The sequence below is a fragment of the Puma concolor genome, chromosome C2 (genome assembly GCF_028749965.1).
Source record: "Puma concolor isolate L17-30 chromosome C2, mPumCon1.1.hap2, whole genome shotgun sequence".
In the NCBI taxonomy this organism is placed as follows: Eukaryota; Metazoa; Chordata; class Mammalia; order Carnivora; family Felidae; genus Puma; species Puma concolor.
The window spans coordinates 154263823-154284811 of NC_141675.1; the positions used below are offsets into that span (position 1 = coordinate 154263823).

The 20989-nt window shown below is 44.9% G+C and overlaps 1 protein-coding gene across 2 annotated transcripts in view; it reads left to right on the top strand.

Annotated features, from left to right (window-relative positions):
* The window catches only part of SH3BGR (SH3 domain binding glutamate rich protein), a 60018-nt gene that overhangs the window by 3854 nt on the left and 35175 nt on the right, over positions 1-20989 (top strand). The window contains exons 2-3 of one of the 2 annotated variants that reach the window (XM_086675991.1): positions 5290-5475; positions 14768-14848. In XM_086675991.1, coding sequence (XP_086532117.1) covers positions 5290-5475; positions 14768-14848 — 267 coding nt within the window. The remainder of the gene's footprint in view (positions 1-5289; positions 5476-14767; positions 14849-20989) is intronic. The other variant, XM_086675992.1, reaches the window with a different exon arrangement.

A 20989-nucleotide genomic window follows, 5' to 3' on the forward strand; every position in this document is an offset into this window, starting at 1 on the left:
AGTCGGACGCTCAACCGACTGAGCCACCCAGGTGGCCCGTTTTTAATTTTTAAAAATGTTCTTATTTATTTTTGAGAGAGAGAGAGAGAGCACATGCAGGGGAGGGGCAGAGAGAGACGGAGACACAGAATCTGAAGCAGGCTCCAGGGTGAGCTGTCAGCACAGAGCCTGAAGTGGGGCTCGAACTCGTGAACTGTGAGATCATGATCTCAGCCAAAGTTGGATGCTCAACTGACTGAGCCACCCAGGTGGCCCTGGAACCTTGATCTTTAAGGACAGACCGTAATGGTGGCTCCTGGCTTTCTCGATCCTTTCTCCAGTCTTGACTGAGTGTAAATATGATGGGGAAAAATCTTGGCTCTTGGATGAGATGGATCTGGGTGTAAATCTTGGAAAACTCCTTAATTCACCGGTAATTCACCGGTAATTCAGCTTTGTAATTTTAAAATGGTGATGGGGGGTGGGGGCGGTGCCTGGGTGGCTTAGTCAGTTAAGCATCTTACTCTAGGTTTCGGCTCAGGTTATGATCTCACGGTTTGTGAGTTTGAGCCCCATATCTGGCTCTGTGCTGACAGTGTAGAGCCTGCTTGGAATTCTCTCTCTCTTTCTCTCTCTCTCTCTCTCTCTCTCTCTGCCCCTCCCCTGCTTGCTCTCTCTGTCTCTCAATAAATAAATAAACTTTAAAAAATTGAAAAAAAAAGGTGATCAGAGTACTTAGCCTGGCCTGGTCATCGGGATGAGTCAGTGAGGTAACAATGTGCCGGGTGCCTGACCACACAGGCTCTCACCTTGTGCAAAATGCTCGTCCACACACCATGTTCCCTGGTTCTCACCAGAGCCTGGGGTGGGGCTGGGGTGGGGCTGGGGTGGCGCTTAAACATTTTGCAGCCTTAGAGTGGATCCCCTCAGGAGGCTGACAGCAGCCTTCTGAGCCAGGAGGGAAATGAAGGTCACCTCCCCCAAATGCAGTGTGCTTTTCACTAAGTGCAATGGCCTCAGTTGGAAAAGCTCCTAACTGTACAAGACAATAAAAGGGAGGTGCCAAGCAAGTGGCTCAGTGATCCCTCTGACACATTACAGTAACCAACAGTGGTTGGTGACTTCAGGAAAACAACACTTTCTTTCTCTCTCTCTCTCTCTCTCTCCCTCTCCCTCTCTCTCTCTCTCTCTCTCTCTCTCTCTCTCTCTCTCTCTCCCCCCCCTCTCTTTTTTTAAGATTAAAAAAAAAAAGTTTATTTTTGAGACAGAGAGAGACAGAGTGTGAGCAGGGGAGGAGCAGAGAGAGAGGGAGACACAGAATCCAAGGCAGGTTCCAGACTCTGAGCTGTCAGCACAGAGCCCTATGCGGGGCTTGAACTCACAAACTGTGAGATCATGACCTGAGCCGAAGTCGGATGCTTAATCCACTGAGTCCCCCAGGTGCCCCGAAAACAACACTTTCTTATGAGTGAATGTAACAGGATGGGAAAGCAGAGATCTCTGAGCCTCGGCTGAAGTCCCAAAGGCTCCAAATGACCCAGACCCCAGGGACCCCCAGGTCCTCCAGAGGGGCTACTAGAAAGAGGCTGCAGCCTGCGGGGCCGGCGCTGGCCAGGGTGCCATGGAGGGAAGAGAAGGGGCAGGAGGTGGGGAGGGGAGGGTGTCTGTGGTGGGAACCACTGGGTGCCGTGCCCGCACCTTCCCCTGGGAACCATAAAGGGAGGTGACCCCTGGGAGCTGATGGCTCTCGGGGGTCAGCTCGGGAGGCCGTGTAAAGAAGAGTGAGCACTTTTTGCCCGTGAGGGTCCGGTGGGGCTCCTTGAATAGATATCCACCAGGAGGGAGGACTGTGGGGGAGAGGGCCCCCACTCAGGGTGCAGATTTTTTTTCCTCTGTTTTGGGGGGATGAGGGGCTGGGAGGTAGCACTTAAGACAGTATCATGCACCCAACAGTCCGTTAAGTTCCTGTACATGCAGTTGTTTGGCAAGAAATAACGGGTCTTCCCCTCCCTGGTTCTCTCGCCGTCTTTGACTTTCTCACAGAAGAAACACGAGTCAGGACTTGGGCAAGGGTCCCCAAGGCACCCTTGGGGAAGGGGATTTTTATCTATTCAGAAATCAGGGAGTAAGATGAAATCCTTCTTGTATTTCACCTCAAGTCCTGACGCATGATTAATAGAGATGGAAATAATGTTGGCGAGGTGGCCGTGGACCTCGGCCAGGCTGGTCCGGGCTCCCGGGAGGGTATCTGAGAAGGAAGGAAGATGGGGCTTTGGACAGAATGAAGGATGTTGCCTTCTGACTATTTAATTACAAGCAAACCTGCCTAAAATGAAGATGTCTTCTCTCTTCAAGCCGCAGAGTTATCTCTGGAAATAGCTTAAGGAATAAGCAATTTATAGAGTGGCACGGATAATTATGGACAGGTTGGAAAGTATGTATAGGAAACATGATTAATTAACATAGTAATTTAGTCCAACAACCTGTCATCAGGTCTGATGGGATTTTTGTCATATTCAGAGATTCAGCTGTGAGGCTGTGGCGTTGGGAGCACAGTTTCTGTGCAGAGGAACAGAAGGTCCAAGGGCCCAGCCTTGGGGGAGGACACGTGGGTGTAGAAATCCGAGCCTTTCCTTTGCTTCCGATAGATGTGACACTCAGGAATGTACCAGCATGTGTGTGCCGGGAGCCTGAGGGAAATTCCATCACCCCACACCTTTCTGTATGACTTTTATTTTTTATTTTGGTCCATGCTTGCCCCAAACTGAGTCTTTCTGATTAAGTGTTGTATTGTAGCTAACAGCAGCCTTCAATTTAGTGATCTCATGCTTTTAGACCCATTATCTTTGTTATGTTGGTAGAACAAATGTTAATGAAAAAGTAAATGTGTGATGACCACTTATATGTATGGGTATACACATAACATATATACAATCTTATGTATAATTTATATTTACTTGTAAGGAATTTACAAATTATATTCATTTATGTTATATTTTTAATTAATATGCAATCAGATCACCACCAAAATGATATGATACAGAATTTCATTTGGGTGGTGATTTGCTTCCTGGGCTTAAGCATCCATACATGCCTTCTTTTTCCTTATATTAAGAAAGAAACACTCTACACACAAGTCATTGAAGGATTCATTTATTTTGGGAAAAATGAACAAAATAATTTTTGGGAGGGCGCCCGGGTGGGTCAGTTGGTTAAGCCTCTGACTCTTGATCTCAGCTCAGGTCTTGATCTCAAGGTCATGAGTTCAAGTCCCATGTTGGGCTTCATACTGGGCATGGAGCCTACTTAAAATAACAATAATAATAATAATAATAATATAATAATAATAATAATAATAATAATTTTTTGTATACATGTCTCTGGAAGGAATTAGGTTTGACCCAAAGAGGGATGGGCATGGGCCTTTTATATCATTTTTTGGGGATTCTCAAATTCTAGTGTCTTTACTGATAAATGAGTTACACAAGAATAACAAGGGGGAGCCTATAAAATATGTACATATATACATATAAAATATGTGTATATATTTTAGAGAGCATGAACAAGGGAGAGGGGCAGAAGGAGAGAGAGAGAGAGAGAGAGAGAGAGAGAGAGAATCTTTTTTTTATGTTTATTTATTTTTGAGAGTGAGACACACAGAGTGCAAGCAGGGGAGGGCCAGAGAGAGACGGAGACAGAATCTGAAACAGGCTCCAGGCTCTGAGCTGTCAGCGCAGAGCCCGACACGGGGCTCGAACTCATGAACCACAAGATCATGACCTGAACTGAAGTTAGGTGCTTAACCGACTGAGCCACCCAGGTGCCCCGGGAAGGAGACAGAATCTTAAGCAGACTCCATGCTCAGTGCTGAGCCCGACGAAGGACTCGCTCCCATGACCCTGGGATCATGACCTAAGCCAAAATCAAGAGTCCGATGCTCAACCAGCTGAGCCACCGAGGCATCTCTTTTTTTTTAAATAAAATATTTTTCATGACTTGTTTTGATATGAGACAACATTCTATGCAGAGAACTTAAAAAATTGAGATATTAGGGGCACCTGGGTGGCTCATTTGGTTAAGTGTCTGACTCTTGATTTGAGCTCAGGGTTGTGAGTTCAAGCCCCACCTGGGGCTCCATGCCCAGGGTGGAGCCTACTAACAAAATAATAAGATACTAGGTATTTTCGTGTCAAAGAAAACATTTAAAATTTTACTCATATTTTTAAGAAATGACTTATTTTGCTTTATTTTGCTGATCATCGACAGCGTGTTCACTGTCTAGGATGTACAAATGGGTTATTTGCATTTTTTTTTCCCACCCAGATAAGCAGTGTACGGATCTGTTCACGCGAAGAACTCGGTGCGATGTCTTGTGCCGAGGAGAGTGGATAAATCCGTGTTGATTGATGGTTCGGTTGACCACTCTGGACCTCTTTCTCAGAGGCTCTTAAGGGGAGGCCACGGGGGTCTGTGCAGGAAAGGGGCGTCGTGCATTTGGGGAGTGAATGCTTTGAAGAGAGAGAGTGGCTGTAGTTGTCTCTGGGGATGGAGGTCTGAGTTGTGGAGAGGCCCAGCGTCCTGAGAAATGGCAGCTGGGAGACGGGAGAAGGGCGCCAAGAGCTGTATCTCAGGCAAGGCTGGCGCCCTCTCCCCAGGTGAGCGGAGAGGAGAAAGCCGAGAGAGACCAGGGTTCTTTGCCTGTGTTGCGCTTTGCGAGCTGGGAGACACAGCCACTGGCTTTTTCTGTCTTTTCCTCTGTTCTTTCCCCTTTCAGTCCTCTCCACGTGGGCTTTCCAATCTCCTGTCCTGTTTCGAAAGCCACTTTTGTTCAATGCGACTCACGTGCCCGTTTTCATAACTGTGAGGGAAGTGCTCTTTAGTTGGGTGTGCTTGGTATTTACGTTTCATAGCGAATTCTCTTTTGTCTCTTTTCTTCCTTCTCTTCTCCCCTCCCCCCCGTTTTCTTCATAACCAATTCTTATTTATTTTTTTTTTGGCGTGAAAGCTTAGCAGAGAATTAAAAGTACGTCAAAGACCTCAAATAAAACCTAGGATGAGGGCATCTCTATTCTTATTAGGTTGATTATACCATCATTGAAACATTGGTGAGATTACAATTTTAGAATTTAAATAATCACTCTGTTGATCCTTTATAATGAAGAGGTGTGATTTCATTGTCTACCTTGTTTCAGTAATAGCGAGATTATTTGTGTTGCATGGTATAGTTGGAGAAAGGATTTCCATAAATCTAAGCAAGACATTACAAAATAAAGCCAGTCGAGTCGTAATCTTTCTCTACTCTTGACTCAGATTAGGAAGAAGCAGCAAGAAGTAGTGGGCTTTTTGGAAGCTAATAAGATCGACTTTAAGGAATTGGACATTGCTGGAGACGAAGACAACAGGAAGTGGATGAGGGAGAATGTTCCTGGAGAGAAGAAACCTCAAAACGGGATCCCTTTGCCTCCCCAGATCTTCAATGAAGAGCAGTATTGTGGGGTGAGTGTTTGATTTCTTGGGAAGTTCTCTTGCGTGAGTGTTTACCAGAAATGGTTTAAAGCAGATGAATTTGGAGGCAGAATTTGAACTTGTTGACAGTTTCAGGACACGATCTATTTCTCCCAGTACCCGGACGGTGGATCCATTGTGAGTAGTCAGTGCATGAGATTTACAAAAGGAGAGAAACAATAAAATGATGATTTGGAAGTTCCTGGGATTATTTTGGGTTCCTTATTTTGCTGTGAAGAATTAGCTCACTTGTTCAAATAAAGTGTGCATTTTGTTGGAAAGGGATTCTTTTTTTTAACATATTTTTTATTAAAACATTTTCTGTATTTTAGAGAGAGAGAGAGAGCATGTGTGTGCATGAGCAGGGGAGGGAAGAAGGGGCAGAGAGGGAGAGAGAGAATCCCAAGCAGGCTCCATGCTCAGTGTAGGGTGTGACTGGGGGCTCGATCTCACAACACTGGGATCATAACCTCAGCTGAAATCAAGAGTCAGACACTAAACCGACTGAGCCACCTAGGTGCCCCTGTTGGAAAGGAATTCTGACCAGTCCTGCAAGGTACCCATCCATGAACCCAGGCAGACACAGGTAGGCTTTCACTTTACAAAAAACATTTTTTTTAATGTTTATTTTAGAGAGAGAGAGAAAGACAGAGTGCGAGCAGAAGAAGGGCAGAGAGAAAGAGAGACACAGAATCCAAAGCAGACTCGAGGCTCCAAGCTGTCAGCACAGAGCCCATGTGGGGCTGGAACCCATGAACCACGAGATCATGACCTGAGCCGAAGTGGGATGCTTAATTGACTGAGCCACCCAGGCGCCCCGGCTTTCTTTCACTTTTATAAAAATGATTTGCAGGGTCACCTGGGTGGCTCAGTCGGTTAAGCATCCGACTCTTGATTTGGGCTCATCCTGATCTCACGGTGGTTAGATTGAGCCCCGTGTCAGGCTCAGCACTGGGTGTGGAGTCTTTTTAGGATTCTCTCTCTCCCTCTCCCTCTGCCCTTCCCCTGCTTGCGTTCTCTAAAAAAGAATGATTTTCAGAAGTCGGGTCTTCATACAGATACCTTAAATTTGTTTAAATGTATCTAGATTGTTTAAAAACTGTCCTGAACACTTTAATTACAATAGCAATTTTATTTTATACATTTAATAGTTCACTTCCCCAGAAAATCACTTTTTCCTCAGAGTTTTTTCCACAGTTCTGCTTTGTAAATCAAATTGTTGAAAAGAAACATTTAAAAACTCAAAGGGCTTTAGAACACGAGCACTGGAAGCTGGCTGGGGGTCATCTGAGCCTTCTAGGTCATTTTTCAGATGCCTCCATCAGGGCTCCGGAGGGTGGAGGGAGCTGGTCAGTGTTGTGTTGTTCCTGAAGGCTGGAGCCACCTGTAGGAATCTTGACTCACCTCTTTCCTTGCACGCAAAATGGCTGCTTCTTTAGATTAGCTCCTCTTGATTCTGTGTCTCATCTAAAGCTGGCATGGTCCAATTAAAGCCTGAAGGCCAAGGCCTGTGGCTGCCTGTTTTAGTAAATACAGTGTTATTGGAACACATCCACACTAGTTCAATGACCCATCACCTGTGGCTGATTTTGCATAATGGGAGAGCTGAGTAGTTGCCACAGAGACCATATGACTCACAAAGCCAGAAGTATTTAGTATCTGCCCATTTACAGAGAAGCTTTGGGGGCCTGCCTCCGACGTGAAGCACCGACTTGTTTGGTTATTGGAGGTTTGTATTCGTTTCATAAGGTCGATGTAACAAAACACCACAAACATGGTGGCTGTTGTGAGCTGTCTGTGCCCTCCCCAAATTCATAGGTTGAAGCTCTAACCTCCATGGTGAAGGTATTTGGAGATGAGGCCTTTGGGAAGTATCAGCTGAGATGAGGTCATGCAGGGAGGGGGTGCTTTGTGACGTGATTAATGTCCTCGGAGGAAGAGGAAGAGAGAGAGAGAGAGAGAGAGATCCCTCTCTCTCCCCCATGTGAGCACACGGCCAGAGGCAGCTGTCTGCAAGCCAGAACCCAGCCATCCTGGCACTCTGGTCTCGGGAGTCCAGCCCCCAGAGCTGTGAGATGACACATTTCTGTCATTTAAGCCCCTCAGTCTGTGGCATTTTGTTATGCAATCCAAGCTGACTAATTCGGTGCTTTAAAATAACAGAAATGTACTCTCGCACAGTTCTCGAGGTCAGAGGTCTGAAGGCAAGGTGTCAGTAGCATTGGTTTCTTCTGGAGGCTACGAGGGAGGATCTGTTCCATGCCTTTCTCCTAGCTTCTGGTGCTTGCCAGCAACCCTTGGTGTTCCCCAGCTCGAAGATATCTCTTTCCGATCTCTGTCTCCATCTCTCCTTGTGTTCTCCTGGTCTCTGTCTTCACTTGGCTTCTGTAAGGACAACATCATTGGAATAGGGCTCACCCCACTCCAGTATAGCCTCTTGTAACTAATCACATCTGTAAATATCCTATTTCTGAATAAGGTCACTTTCTCAGGTTCTGGGTGGACGGGGATTTGTGGGGAACAGCACAGGGCTGTATGGATTTACATGGCTGTGTTAGCATTGTTCAGAGGCTTAGCTCAGTCCTGTGTGTGTGTGTGGCGGGGGGTGTTTTCAAACAGTCTGAACGTGGCAAACTCTTGTTTAAGAGAACGTATAGTCCAGCCCAGGCCTCCTGTGGGTTTAAGCTGGGGCTTCCCAGGATGTAGAATGGAATTCCTATGTGAGGAAGGGTCCTCCCCTCCACCTCTCACTCTTGCCTTCCCCTGCCCTCCCCACCTCCTGACATCCCTGCATCCTGACCCATATTTCTAAGGCTTGGGGCTCTTTGTTTTTAAAAAAATGTTTATTTATTTTGAGAAGGAGAGAGAGTGTGTGTGTGAGCAAGCAGAGGGGAGGAGCAGAGAGAGAGAGGGAAAGAGACAATCCCAAGCAGGCCCGGCTTGGGGTTCGAACTCACAAACCATGAGATCATGACCTGAGCTGAAACCAAGAGTCGGACGCTTAGCCAACTGAGTCACCCAGGTGTCCTATAAGACTTGGGGCTCTTATTGGATGAGGAAAGGAATAGTGGTGGTGGGCAATTTTAATTTTAGTTTTTATAACTTTTCTTAATAATTGAAAAATCAATACATGTGCACACTGAAAACTTTAAATGGTTCAGGGGCGCCTGGGTGGCTCAGTGGGTTAAGCGTCCGACTTTGGCTCAGGCCATGATCTCGCGGTCCGTGGGTTCGAGCCCCGCGTTGGGCTCTGTGCTGACAGCTCAGAGCCTGGAGCCTGTTTCGAATTCCGTGTCTCCCTCTTTCTCTGACCCTCCCCTGTTCATGCTCTTCTCTCTCTGTCTCAAAAATAAATAAATGTTTAAAAAAAATTTAAATGGTTCAAAAGTTGCCTCTGGTAAAAATTATTCTGCCTCCCATGTCAGACCCCTGTGATTCTAGTTCCTTCCCCGAGGTGGCTGGCTTCACGTACTTGTGATCTGAGAAGTCACCCAGGCCCCACACTTAAGAGAGCTCTCTGCTTAGTTCAACACCCTGCTATTGCTGTCTTGAATTTTTTTTAAATGTTTATTTATTTTTGAGAGAGAGAGAGAGAGCACATGCACAAGCGGAAGAGGGGCAGAAAGAGAGAGACAGAGAATCCCAAGCAGGCCCCATGAAGTGAGTGCAGAGCCTGATGCTGGCCTGGAACTTGAACCCTGAGATCATGACTTGGACACTTAACCAAGTGAGCCACCCAGGCACCCTCTGTTGTCGCTGTCTTGAAATCCACAACATTTTCTTTCTTTTTTTTTTTTTTAATGTTTTTATTTATTTTTGAGACAGAAAGAGACAGAGCATGAGCAGGGGAGGGGCAGAGAGAGGGGACACAGAATCTGAAGCAGGCTCCAGGCTCTGAGCTGTCAGCACAGAGCCTGACACGGGGCTCAAACTCACAGACTGTGAGATCATGATCTGAGCTGAAGTCGGACACTTAACCGACTGAGCCACCCAGGCACCCCGACACAACGGGTTTTGAACAAGGGACCCGGGTTTCATTTTTGCATGGGGTCCCTGCAAATTACATAGAGGGTCCTGTTCTGGCAAACCAATGTTGGCAATTTCTAGTTTGACCTTCCAGAAATTTTCTGTGTATATTTATAATATACATGACATATATATTTTATAGATACCTGTAATATCTATGATACAGGATACATTATACAGCTATATATTGATATATTGTATATCCCTTAAAAATAGGAGCGCGCTATAACACTTGGGTTTTTTCAGTCCATAACCGTATCTCAGAGACCCCTGAACTGCACAAGCTCCTTACTTTAATGGCTGCCAATGTTCCATTGTATATGACATCATTTATGGACACAGCCCTCTAGTGGGGAATATTCAGGAAACATTCACACAGACAATGCTGCAGGAAACCTTTTTTGTAAAAATTTTGTTCTGTTTTTTGAGAGAGAGTGCGAGTAGGGGAGGGGCAGAGAGAGAGAGGGAGAGAGAGAATCCCAAGCAGGCTCCACGCTGTCAGCGCAGAGCCCGATATGGCACTTGAACCCAGGAACTATGAGATCATGACCTAAGCCAAAATCAAGAGTCGGACACTTAACTGACTGAACCACCCAGGTGCCCCCAGGAAATCTTTTGATACATACAGATTCTTGTACGCAGTATGAATATATGCGTGTAGGAATCAGTTCCTAGAAAATGTGCTAAGTTAAAACACGTATGCACTTTGTATTTCAGTAGATGTTGGCAAATGGCCCTATATTGCCCTGTGCCAACTTATGTGTCCACCAACCTAGTCTGAGGGTGGCTAATTCCCTGTGACCTTGACCACACTCCATATGCAAACTTCTGAATCTTTGCCAGTCTAATAGATGAAAAATATATTCTCACTGCTTTGACTTGGATTTCTGTCTGGATGAGTAAGGCTGAATTCCTTTTCCTATGTTTATGAGGTATTTGTGCTTTTCTGTGACTTGCTCTTTCTCTGTTGGGTCACAGGTGATATTTATTGGTTTGTAAGAGTCTTTATGAAGGAAAGTAGCCCTTTACTCCCATAGATGTTGCAAACTCTTTTCCCACATTTCTTGTCTTTTGAGTTTTTAAGCAGAACTTAAAATTTTTTTATGTAGACAAATTCACTGATCTTTTTTTCTTTATGGTTCCTGACCCCGAGTCTTGCTTAGAAAAGCTTTCTGCACTCTGAAATTATCAAAAGAATAATTTCATTTTTTTCTACTAGTACTTTTCCAATGAAAGTAATATTTTAAATCTTCTATTTTTCCTTATTTTGACTGTTATTTTTTTTTAATGTTTATTTTTGAGAGAGAGAGAGAGAGAGAGAGAGTGAGAGCAGGGGAGGGGCTGAGAGAGAGAGGGAGACACAGAATCCGAAGCAGGCTCCAGGCTCCGAGCTGTCAGCACAGAGCCCGACGTGGGGCTCGAACCCCCAAGCCATGAGATCATGACCTGAGCCAAAGTCAGACACTTAACCGACTGAGCCACCCAGGCATCCCTCTGTCAGGTTTAAAATGGTAGAGGGAACCTCAGGGACAAGCAGTGGTCTCTCGCACCAGGGTAGGGAGAGGAGTGGATGTCGAGGTAGTTCTGAGCACCGCTGTGTCCCTGCCTGTGCGAACTGCTCCTTGCAGAGCAGATGAAGACATTATCCCGAGGGCGTGGCCGACCACCATTAGCTAGAGAAAGGGGACACCCGACGGGAAGCCAGGCACAGTGGAGGTCAGCTTACCCGCCTGGCAGGAGTGCTAACTGGTCGTAGCAGACATGTCTGTCGATGCCAGGTTGGAGGCTGTGCATCTTAGCCCAGGTAAGGACTGAGTGCCTGCCTGGGCCTGAACACAACCAAAGGGGACCTGGGCCACTCAGCACAGGCGGGCATCCTCAGGGCTGCAAGGGAAACGGGCTGCAAGGCCAGTGAGGCGAGGGTGGGGCAGGGCTCTCTCAACACATAGATGTTACTGAACAAGCTATTTCACATCGTTGAAAACTTATTATGAGGGGTGCCCGGGTGGCTCCGTCGGTTAAGCACCCAACTCTTGACTCAAGATTGCACGGCTTCTGAGTTTGAGCTCCACGTCTGGCTCTTGCTGACAGTGTGGAGCCTACTTGGGATTCTCTTTCCCCTTCCCTCTCTACCCCTCCCCTGCTATCTCACTCTCTCTCTCTCTCAAAATAAATAAATAAAACAAAATAACAAAACAAAACAAAAAAGCCATGTGTGTACCAGATTTCAAAAGAGACTTCAGTACCTCACTCACCGTTTCCTTATTTACGTGTGTTTTTTTTTAATTAATTTACTTATTTTGAGAGAGTGCACGCATGGGAGGGGCAGAGAGAGAGGGGGAGAGAGAGAGAATCCCAAAAAGACTTTGCTCTGTCAGCGTAGAGCCCGATTTGGGGCTCATTCTCACACACCGTGAGATCATGACCGAAATCAAGAGCTGGATGCTTAACTGACTGAACCACCCAAGAGCCCCTGTCTTGTTTTTTAGTACTTTAGTTTGTTGGTCTTCATCCTACCCCACAACTTAGACATTTCTAATTATTTTTTTTTAACATTTATTTATTTTTGAGAGAGAAGGAGTGGGAGAGGGACACAGAGAGAGAGGGAGACACAGAACCCGAAGCAGGCTCCAGTCTCCGAGCCGTCAGCACAGAGCCTGATGTGGGGCTCGAACTCACGAACTGCGAGATCATGACCTGAGCCGAAGTCGGATGCTTAACCGACTGAGCCCCCCCAGGCACCCCTAATGATTGTTTTTATAGTCAATGTTTGTTTAGTTTATATTTACCCTCATATTTATTAATATCTTTGCTCATGATTCCTTCTTGCATCTTAGATAATATATCTGCAGTCACTTTCTGTTTGCCTAGTATAGCCTGTAAAAGTTTCTTTGAGTGAGTATCTATTGGTGGTAAGTTCTCTAAATCTTGGAGTAAAAAGGACATTTTTCAGGGGTGCCTGGGTGGCTCAGTCAGTTGAGCATCTGACTCTTGATTTCAGCGCAGGTCATGATCCCAGGGTTGTGGGATTGAGCCCCGAGTCGGGCTCCATGCCGAGTGTGGAGCCTGCTTAAGATTCTCATTCTCTCCCCTCTGCCCTGCTCATGCTCTCTCTAAAAAAAAACAAACAAAAAAAACAAAAAACAAAAAAACTAATGTTGGTTTTACCTCATGTCTAAAAAAGTTTCACTGGGTCTAAAATTCTGGGTTGATGGTTATTTTTTCTAAACACATGAAACTATTATGTTGCTTTCTTCCAACTTCTGTGTTGCTGTCCAGAAACCACTTGTCAATCTAATTGTCTTTCTTTCACGGGGAAGGGTCTTTTTCCTTCTCTCCCTTCCCCCTGCCTCCTTCACTCTCCCCTCCCACTCTGCCCCCCTTTTATAAAACTCCCCACCTTGAGGAGGCTCGAGGCTTTAGCCACTCTTGCTTTTACTCACCGTGGCATCAAAGTTGGCATAAAGATCTGCCAGCTTTGTTGCAAACTCAGCCTTGGTGTGTGCTTGTTCCTAGGACTCCTGGCCTCACCTGGTCGTGATCTTTCCTTTCGTATCACCAGCTCAGCAGTGCACCTACGCTTCTTTTCTCAATCTGGCTTCTTCAGGGCATCTAATGCTACTCTAACGTGACTGGAAGTTGAAAAAACCATTTCATACTCATGATTTCCTGTACCTGTTTGTTAGCATCAAGTCAGAAATCACGACAAATTGTTCTTTGGTCCTCTGAAGCTGAAGGAGCTATTTGGACCCAAGTTGAAGCAGAGGACAGTTCACTCAACTATGAGGAAATCGTTCTCGACTGGAAAGCTTCTAGAGTTGGCCAACTAGAGAAGTCATAGATCTTTTCGGAATTTTTGAAAAACAGCATAAATTTATTTTATTATATTTCACCTGCTCTCTACGGGTACTAACGTATTCTATCATGTGATCCTTTACCAACGCCTAGCAAGTGGGTGCCCCAGGAATCAGCCAGAATTTCTGACACCAAAGGATCACTTGCTCACGATGCTCTATTTCCTTCAACTCAGATTTGAGGCGGCTTACAAACATGTATTCAGCATACAAGAATAAATTTAATCACTGAGGGAATCCAGGCAACAGGTAGGAAAGTAATAAAGCTTTGGACAAGGTCGACACACAAGAATACACAACACTTTCTTCCCCATGTCAGTGGCCTGTATTTGGTTTTAAGGTTCTTAATACACATAAGAGTAGGGTAGACAGTAACACCACTGAGTTGGTGTGAGTGCCGTCTGTTCAAGCTGGGCCAGACACAGTGCCCTCAGCGTGTGAAGAGACTATATCACTGTCCTGATGACACACATTGGCAGTCTGGAGAAGTAGTCTGGGGAATACCTCGTATGTTTTCATTGTATGAAATGAGGGGCGCCCGGGTGGCTCAGTTGGTTAAGCCTCCAACTTCGGCTCAGGTCATGATCTCACAGTTCGTGGGTTTGAGCCCCCTGTCAGTCTCTGTGCTGACAGCTCAGAACCTGGAGCCTGCCCCGGATTCTGGGTCTTTTTCTCTCTCTGCCCCTCCCCAACTTGTAAGCTCTCTGTCTCCCTCTGTCTCTTTCAAGGATATGAAATGAAATTCTTCTGAGCTGTGGACCGTCGCACTACTGGTTTAGGGCTGGACCCGCCTGCTGGGTGGGCTGTGGTGGGGCAGCGGGGTGGCAGAGCGACTTCACTGAGCCCCAGACTTCAGTCAGTTACCAGGTCTCACCTCCTGCTGTAGTTTCTCCCCTTTGCCGAAACAAGTGTTGCTGTAAGCCCTCCGTAATCTTAAGGCTGCTGGGACCAGAAGGTCTGAGATGGGGCTGGTCCCCTAGAAGCTCCTATAGTAACACTGGAGAAATCCTGTGTTGTCTTAGTCCCTGCTGATCAGGGTCCAAATCCACGGGGCCAGATTACAAGGAAAGGAGCTAAAGATGTGAAACTTTTAGAGAATCCTTCACTCTATATATCTGAGTCTTGTCAGCGATTCCTGAACACAAACTGGTGTGTGTGGGGGTGTGTGTGAGTTCTCACTGTTCTGTATTCCACACAGTGAAATGATAAAAACAAATGTAAAGTTCATGGTTAGAGATTCTTAACTTTGGGGGTTAGTCATCTTTGACAAAACAAACTGGGATAACCTTTTGTGTTAGCTTCTAGCTTAATGACTAATAAAAAAGATCAGCTTAGGTAAATATTCTGGCTCTCCAGTGTGCAGTGGGTTTAAACATTTTTTTTCTTTTTTTTTTTGCTTCAAGGATTTTGACTCTTTCTTCTCTGCCAAAGAAGAGAATATTATTTATTCATTTCTTGGTTTGGCTCCCCCTCCAGGCTCAAAGGTAAGCTTACACACCCCATTGAGGCTCAGTACGAGTCATAGTAAATGAAGATAGAAATCAGCATCCAAGCTGTTTAATAAATGATGATCTTTTTTAAAAAAATTTTTAATGTCTAATTTTTGAGAGAGAGAGAGAGAGAGAGAGAGACAGAGACAGAGCATGAGTGGGGGAGGGGCAGAGAGAGAGGGGGAGACCCAGAATCTGAAGCAGGCTCCAGGCTCTGAGCTGTCAGCACAGAGCCTGATATGGGGCTCGAACTCATTAATGGTGAGATCATGCCCTGAGCTGAAGTCGGACGCTTGACCAACTGAACCACCCAGATGCCCCATAAATGATGATCTTTAAGTTAACACGATTTTTAATATATTCCTTATTCTGATGAAGTCTTATGCATAGAGATAATGCAAGGTTTTTACTAAAGTATGTTCCAAAACTATGCTTTTTATATTTTTGCTATATTTTTTCTATATTTTATACCTTGTTGTAGTAGGTTTTACAATACTGAAATTAAGAAATACTGCATTCAGTAATTTTAAATACACTAAATAAAGATGTACAAATTTGAGTTCCCAGATTGTGTTTATGAAGTTATTTTTTAATGAACTGACTTCTTATGTGACTTATTTTAGTTAATTTTACAATACTATATCACCCTATTTTAATTCTATTTAAAATGAGTTGAACTTTGCTTTTTTATCTGATAAAGAGGGGGGAAAGTAAAATCTAGACACAGTCTCAGCGGGTTTTTTTTTTCTTCTGGTGTTGTCTCATCTTTGATTACGTAAAATTATTTCAGTTTCATACAGAATTATGCTAATGAAGCTAATATTAGGAATTTGCCTACTGGAGATCACCTAGCTTCAGTCTCTGCACCAAATCACTGCATCCTTACTTCTCCCAAGATCTCACACATGACTGTCCACAGATACAAGACAAGTACACATTTGTTTGATTCATGTATTTCTTAATTTGTTTGTACTCAGCTTCATTTCAAAAATGATTTGTGATGATTGAGTCCAAATTAATTCTCATTGTAGGAGAAACACCTCAAAATGCTACCTTATAGAGATGGGTTGGTCTCAGAGGCATGTGGCCGTGCTGTCTTTCATATGTCAGCATTCTTCAGGTAACGCCATTTGGGACCTCTTAGTGCTCAGGTTAACATGTGCGAGTCTAGCACCAATTCCTTGTCCAAAGGTAACATGTAGGTTTCACAGTTGGTTAATGGGTTTATAGGAGGAAGAAAATCTTCCCTTTTAGTGAAATACCTTTCTGGCCTGAGTCAACTTGAATGCAACACATTTCAAATGCCGTATTGACAATTAAAAAAAGGGTATTACATGCAATCTAATCTTTTTTAATTGGTGTAGGAGTTTGGTCTGAGGGTTTTATTTGGTATAGGAGTTTGTTTACTGAGTCCTATTTAGTTATTATGTTTAAGACACGGTGCCTTGGTGTTAAGGTATATTTCTTGGTGGGGACGCTCAGGTGACTTGTGTCTTGAAGATAGGAAGGAAGGGTAGAGGGAAGACTGTTTCGGGCAAAGGGAAGAGCAAGTGCAAAGGCCCTGAGGCAGGAAAGAGCCTGGAAATTGTAAGAGCTGCCACAAGGTCGGCATTGCCAGAGTGAGGGGTGGGGGTACCACAGGAGGTGGGATCTGCGGGTAGGCAGCCCATGGGCCACAGCAATGTTCCAGATTCTATCTCAGGTGCAGTGGAGATGATGTAAGAGGTTTAAGTGGAGAAGTAGTCTCTCTTTTGTTTGTTTTTGTTTTATTTTATTAATTATTATTATTATTTTTAAATATAATTTATTGTCAAATTGGCTAACATACAGTGTGTAAAGTGTGCTCTTGGTTTTTGGGGTAGATTCCTGTGGTTCATTGCTTACATACAACACCCAGTGCTCATCCCAATAAGTGCCCTCCTCAATGCACATCACCCACTTTCCCCTCTCCCCCATGCTCCCATCAACCCTCAGATTGTTCTCTGTATTTAAGAGTCTCTTATGGTTTGTCTAGTGCAGAAGTATTCTTATCTCTTTCTTGAAAACTCATTTTGGCTTCTATGGGATAAATGGACTAGAAGGGTACAAACTGTCTTGGCAATGGATGAGATATCATGGCGACTTGGACCAGGGTGGTGGGATAGAACGATACAGAGTGGAGATTTTAGGGCCTGTTTTGGAGGAAGACTTGGTAAGACTTCCTGATGGATTGAATGTGGGGGTGGGGATGGAACGAATGAGTGCTTCTAGCCGTTGGGTATAGACATTCACTTTGGTTGGAGGTGCCATCTTTACAGGGGGGGTGTTAAGTTTGAACAAGACATCTAAGTGAAGAAGTGAGGTAGACAGTAGTGAGTTGATCTGTGTCTCATTGAGGTCTGGTGGAGGAGGCACATGGGGAATCCACTAGCATGTGGGTGGGGCTAAAGTAGAGAGGGGGTCAGTAGCAAGGAGGCCGGGCTTGGAGGTGCTCCAAGCTTAAAGCATGGAGGATAAGCAGAGGCCGGTTGAGGAGGCAAAGGTGGACAGTCTTGAGGCACGAGGAGACCCAGAGCGTGTGGTGTTAAGGCAGCCAAGGGGGAACATTTTTCACACAAGAGGGTCTGATGCTTCCGAGAGATTGAGTCAGTGAGGACAAAAAAGTGACCATCTGCCTAGATAACACAGAGGTCCTTGGTAGCCATGTCAGAAGTAGTCTCTGAGGAGGGGTGAAGATAGAAGCAAGATTGGGGGGGTTGAAGGAGAGCTGGTGTAAGAAGGAGGAATTACATATGGTCAGTTATCTCTGGGGAGTTTCCCAGGGACGGGAGAATATGGCAGCAGCATTGTTTTTAAAGCGTCTGCACATTACTGCTGTGGGAACCTTGGGTCCAGGCGCTTTGAGCTGCTGGCGCCAGGTGTCCTTGCCTTCTCTCTCCTGCCACCTGCTGGACAGACTCCTGCTACTTCTCATCCTCCCCTTTCCAGGCCCCAGACCAGTGGGCGGTGGGAGGGGAGTCTAGATTTTACAGCTGAAGACCCAATGGGGGGTTTTGTAAACAACACAGACTTTTCTATTCCGGGTCAATGGTAGTCTGGCCAAGCCTAGGAAGGAGGATTTTCCTTTAACCTTTTATAGGTCAAATTCTTAGAGCCCCCCTCTTCCCCAGGAGTCACAGTGAATGGGGGGCAGAGGGGCAGCAGAGCAGAACACCCTCTCTGTTCACAGACCATCCTGGGCGTCATGTTCTTTCCATTTCTTTTCTTGTAATGTGCTGTTTTTCGTAATGATCATTTCTTACTTTTTAAAAGTGTGTTTGTTTATTTTAACGTTTATTCATTTTTGAGAGAGACAGCGTGAAGTGGGGGAGGGGCAGAGAGAGAGGGAGACCCAGAATCCGAAGCAGGCTCCGGGCTCCGAGCCGTCAGCACAGAGCCCGACGCGGGGCTCGAACTTACGGGCTACGAGATCATGACCTGAGCCAAAGTCGGACGCTCAGCTGACTGAGCCATCCAGGTGCCCCACTAACTCTTCAATTTTCTAATCTCTTCACTTTCATTTTCTGTGTTTTTGTCTTTCTCTCCCTTCTGGGACATTTCTTCCACTTTTTATACCACCTTCTATTTTTTCCCCTATCGATCTTGTTTTATTTCTCACAAACTTTTTTTTTCTCTTTGGTTTTCTCTGGCTACTCCCTTACCAAATAGCTTCCTGTTCTTGTTGTACAGGTTCATTATTTTTCTTACCTCTGAGTTTTTTAAATACGGTTTTTCTTTTTACACACTTCCTTCAACTCTCTGCATTCTCTCTTTCTCTAAGTGCCCCCTTTCTCTGTTTCCTTTTTATTTTTATGTAAGATGTTTTTCTCAGATGTGTGTGGGGACCCTTGACTGTATTTAAGATCAAGGTGCTAAAAGGCTGAATGGATGCTCTATATCCATGATCAGGACTGTCCGGGTGGTAGACTTTCGCATGGGATGATTTAGAGAGGACTTACTGGCTTTCTGTTGGGGATCCTGTACCGTGGGCTTTTTCGGTTGGTTCAGGTGAACTTCTCCAGGGAGGAATCTTCCATTTCCTGAAGTGGTAGTGGGGGTGGTGGAGGTGATGGTGGTGGTGGTGATGGAGGTGATGATGGTGGAGGTGATAGTGGTGGGAGTGATGGCGGTGGTGATGGTGGTGTTGGTCGTGGAGGTGATAATCGAGATGATGACTGTGGTGGTAAGCGGAGAGTAATTCTGGTTGCCAGTGTTCTGGATGCAGGTTGGGAAGGGGGATAGGAATGTCTTCTTTTTTATGACGTGAACTTCTCAGGTAGATCCTGGGTCCCCACCTCAGCTGGCCTCATGATCAAGAGGTCAGAGTCTTTCTGGTTCAACTTGTGCAGAGACTAATCCTCTTTGAGTAGGCAGTTGCCTGCCATCCAGGAATGTGGAGGGAATCTAAATCTGCTTCTCATTCCCCCTCATCCCTTTTTGTAAGAAATGATGTCTTAGATTTTTTGAGGTTAAGCCAATTATTACTCAACCGTTTCCTTTTCTGCCTTCAAAATTTGTGGACTTTTTTTTTTTTTAATGCAGTAGCCTCTCACTTGTTCTTTTTGTCCTTGTAAGTTTACCCTTTAAAAGAAAATGTCTTTGGGGCGCCTGGGTGATTCAGTCGGTTGAGCGTCCGACTTCAGCTCAGGTCATAATCTCACGGTCTGTGAGTTTGAGCCCTGCGTCGGACTCTGTGCTGACAGCTCAGAGCCTGGAGCCTGCTTGGGATTCTGTGTCTCCCTGTCTCTCTGACCCTCCCCCGTTCATGCTCTGTCTCTCTCTGTCTCAAAAATAAATAAACATTAAAAAAAATTTTTTTTAATACAACAGAATGTCTTTTTTAAAAAACATGTTTATTTTATTTATTTTGAGAGAGAGAGAGAGAGTGAGTGCAAGCTGGGGAGGGGCAGAGGGAGAGAGAGAGAGAATCCTGAGCAGATTCCACACTCATCGCAGAGCTTGATGAGGGGCTTAATCTCATGACTATGAGATCATGAATCTGAGCCAAAATACAGAGTTGGTTGTTAACATGCTGAGCCGTCCAGGTGCCCTGAAAATGTCTTTGCTATCATGTCAGTGGGGTTCCGGGAAGGAGCCAAGGTAAGTAGCTGCATTTAATTTTCCACAAATAACTAGAAACTGCCTCTCATTTTCAATGACCCCAGTCTTCTCATAAAGTATCATCCTCTATTCTTCTATTAAGTTCTTTCCATATGTCAGTTAATTCTATCTAATTTATTTCAGTTATATAATGAAATTAAATGTCTAATTTTTGATTGTCTTTTTAAAAACACTATACTGAGATGTAATTTATACGCTACACAATTCACCCAGTGAAAGTATACAATTGACGGCTTTTTAGTATATTCACAGAGTTGTGCAACCATCACATCACCATGATCTACTTCCAGAACATTTTCATCAGTCACTCCCCAAAAACCCCAACCCCCACTAGCTGTTACCCATCCCCCCAAAAAAAACTACCCATTCTCTCAGCACTAAAGAACCACAAATATACTTTTTTCTATGTAGATTTTCCTCTTCTGGGCCTTTTGTATAAATGGAATCACACAACATTTTGTTCTTTGTGCCTGTCTTCTTTAACTTAGCATAATGCTATCAAGGTACATCCATTTTCTGGTATATATCAGGACTTCTTTTTTATGCAGATAACATTTTATTTTGTGGATAGACCAATTCTCTTTATCCATTCACCAGTTGATGGACACTTGAATTGTTTTCATTTTGGGGCTATTATGAGTAATGCTCTTACGACCATTTGTGTATCTTTTGTTTAATTTTATTTTAAATAGTGCTATTTTTTAGTAGAGAATCACTTGTATAGGTTTAAAAATCCAGGTACCTGAGTTCTGCTTCAGACCCACTGATCCTGAATTGCTGGGGAGAGGCCGAAGGATCTCCATTTTTAAAATGTTCTTTGATTTAGGGGTGCCTGGGTGGCTTAGTCGGTTAAGCATCTGATTTCGGCTCAGGTCATGATCTCACGATTCATGAGTTTGAGCCCTGTGTCAGGCTCTGTGCTGACAGCTTGGAGTCTGGACCCTCCTTTGGATTCTGTGTCTCCCTCTTTCTCTGCCCCTCCCCTGCTTGCCCTCT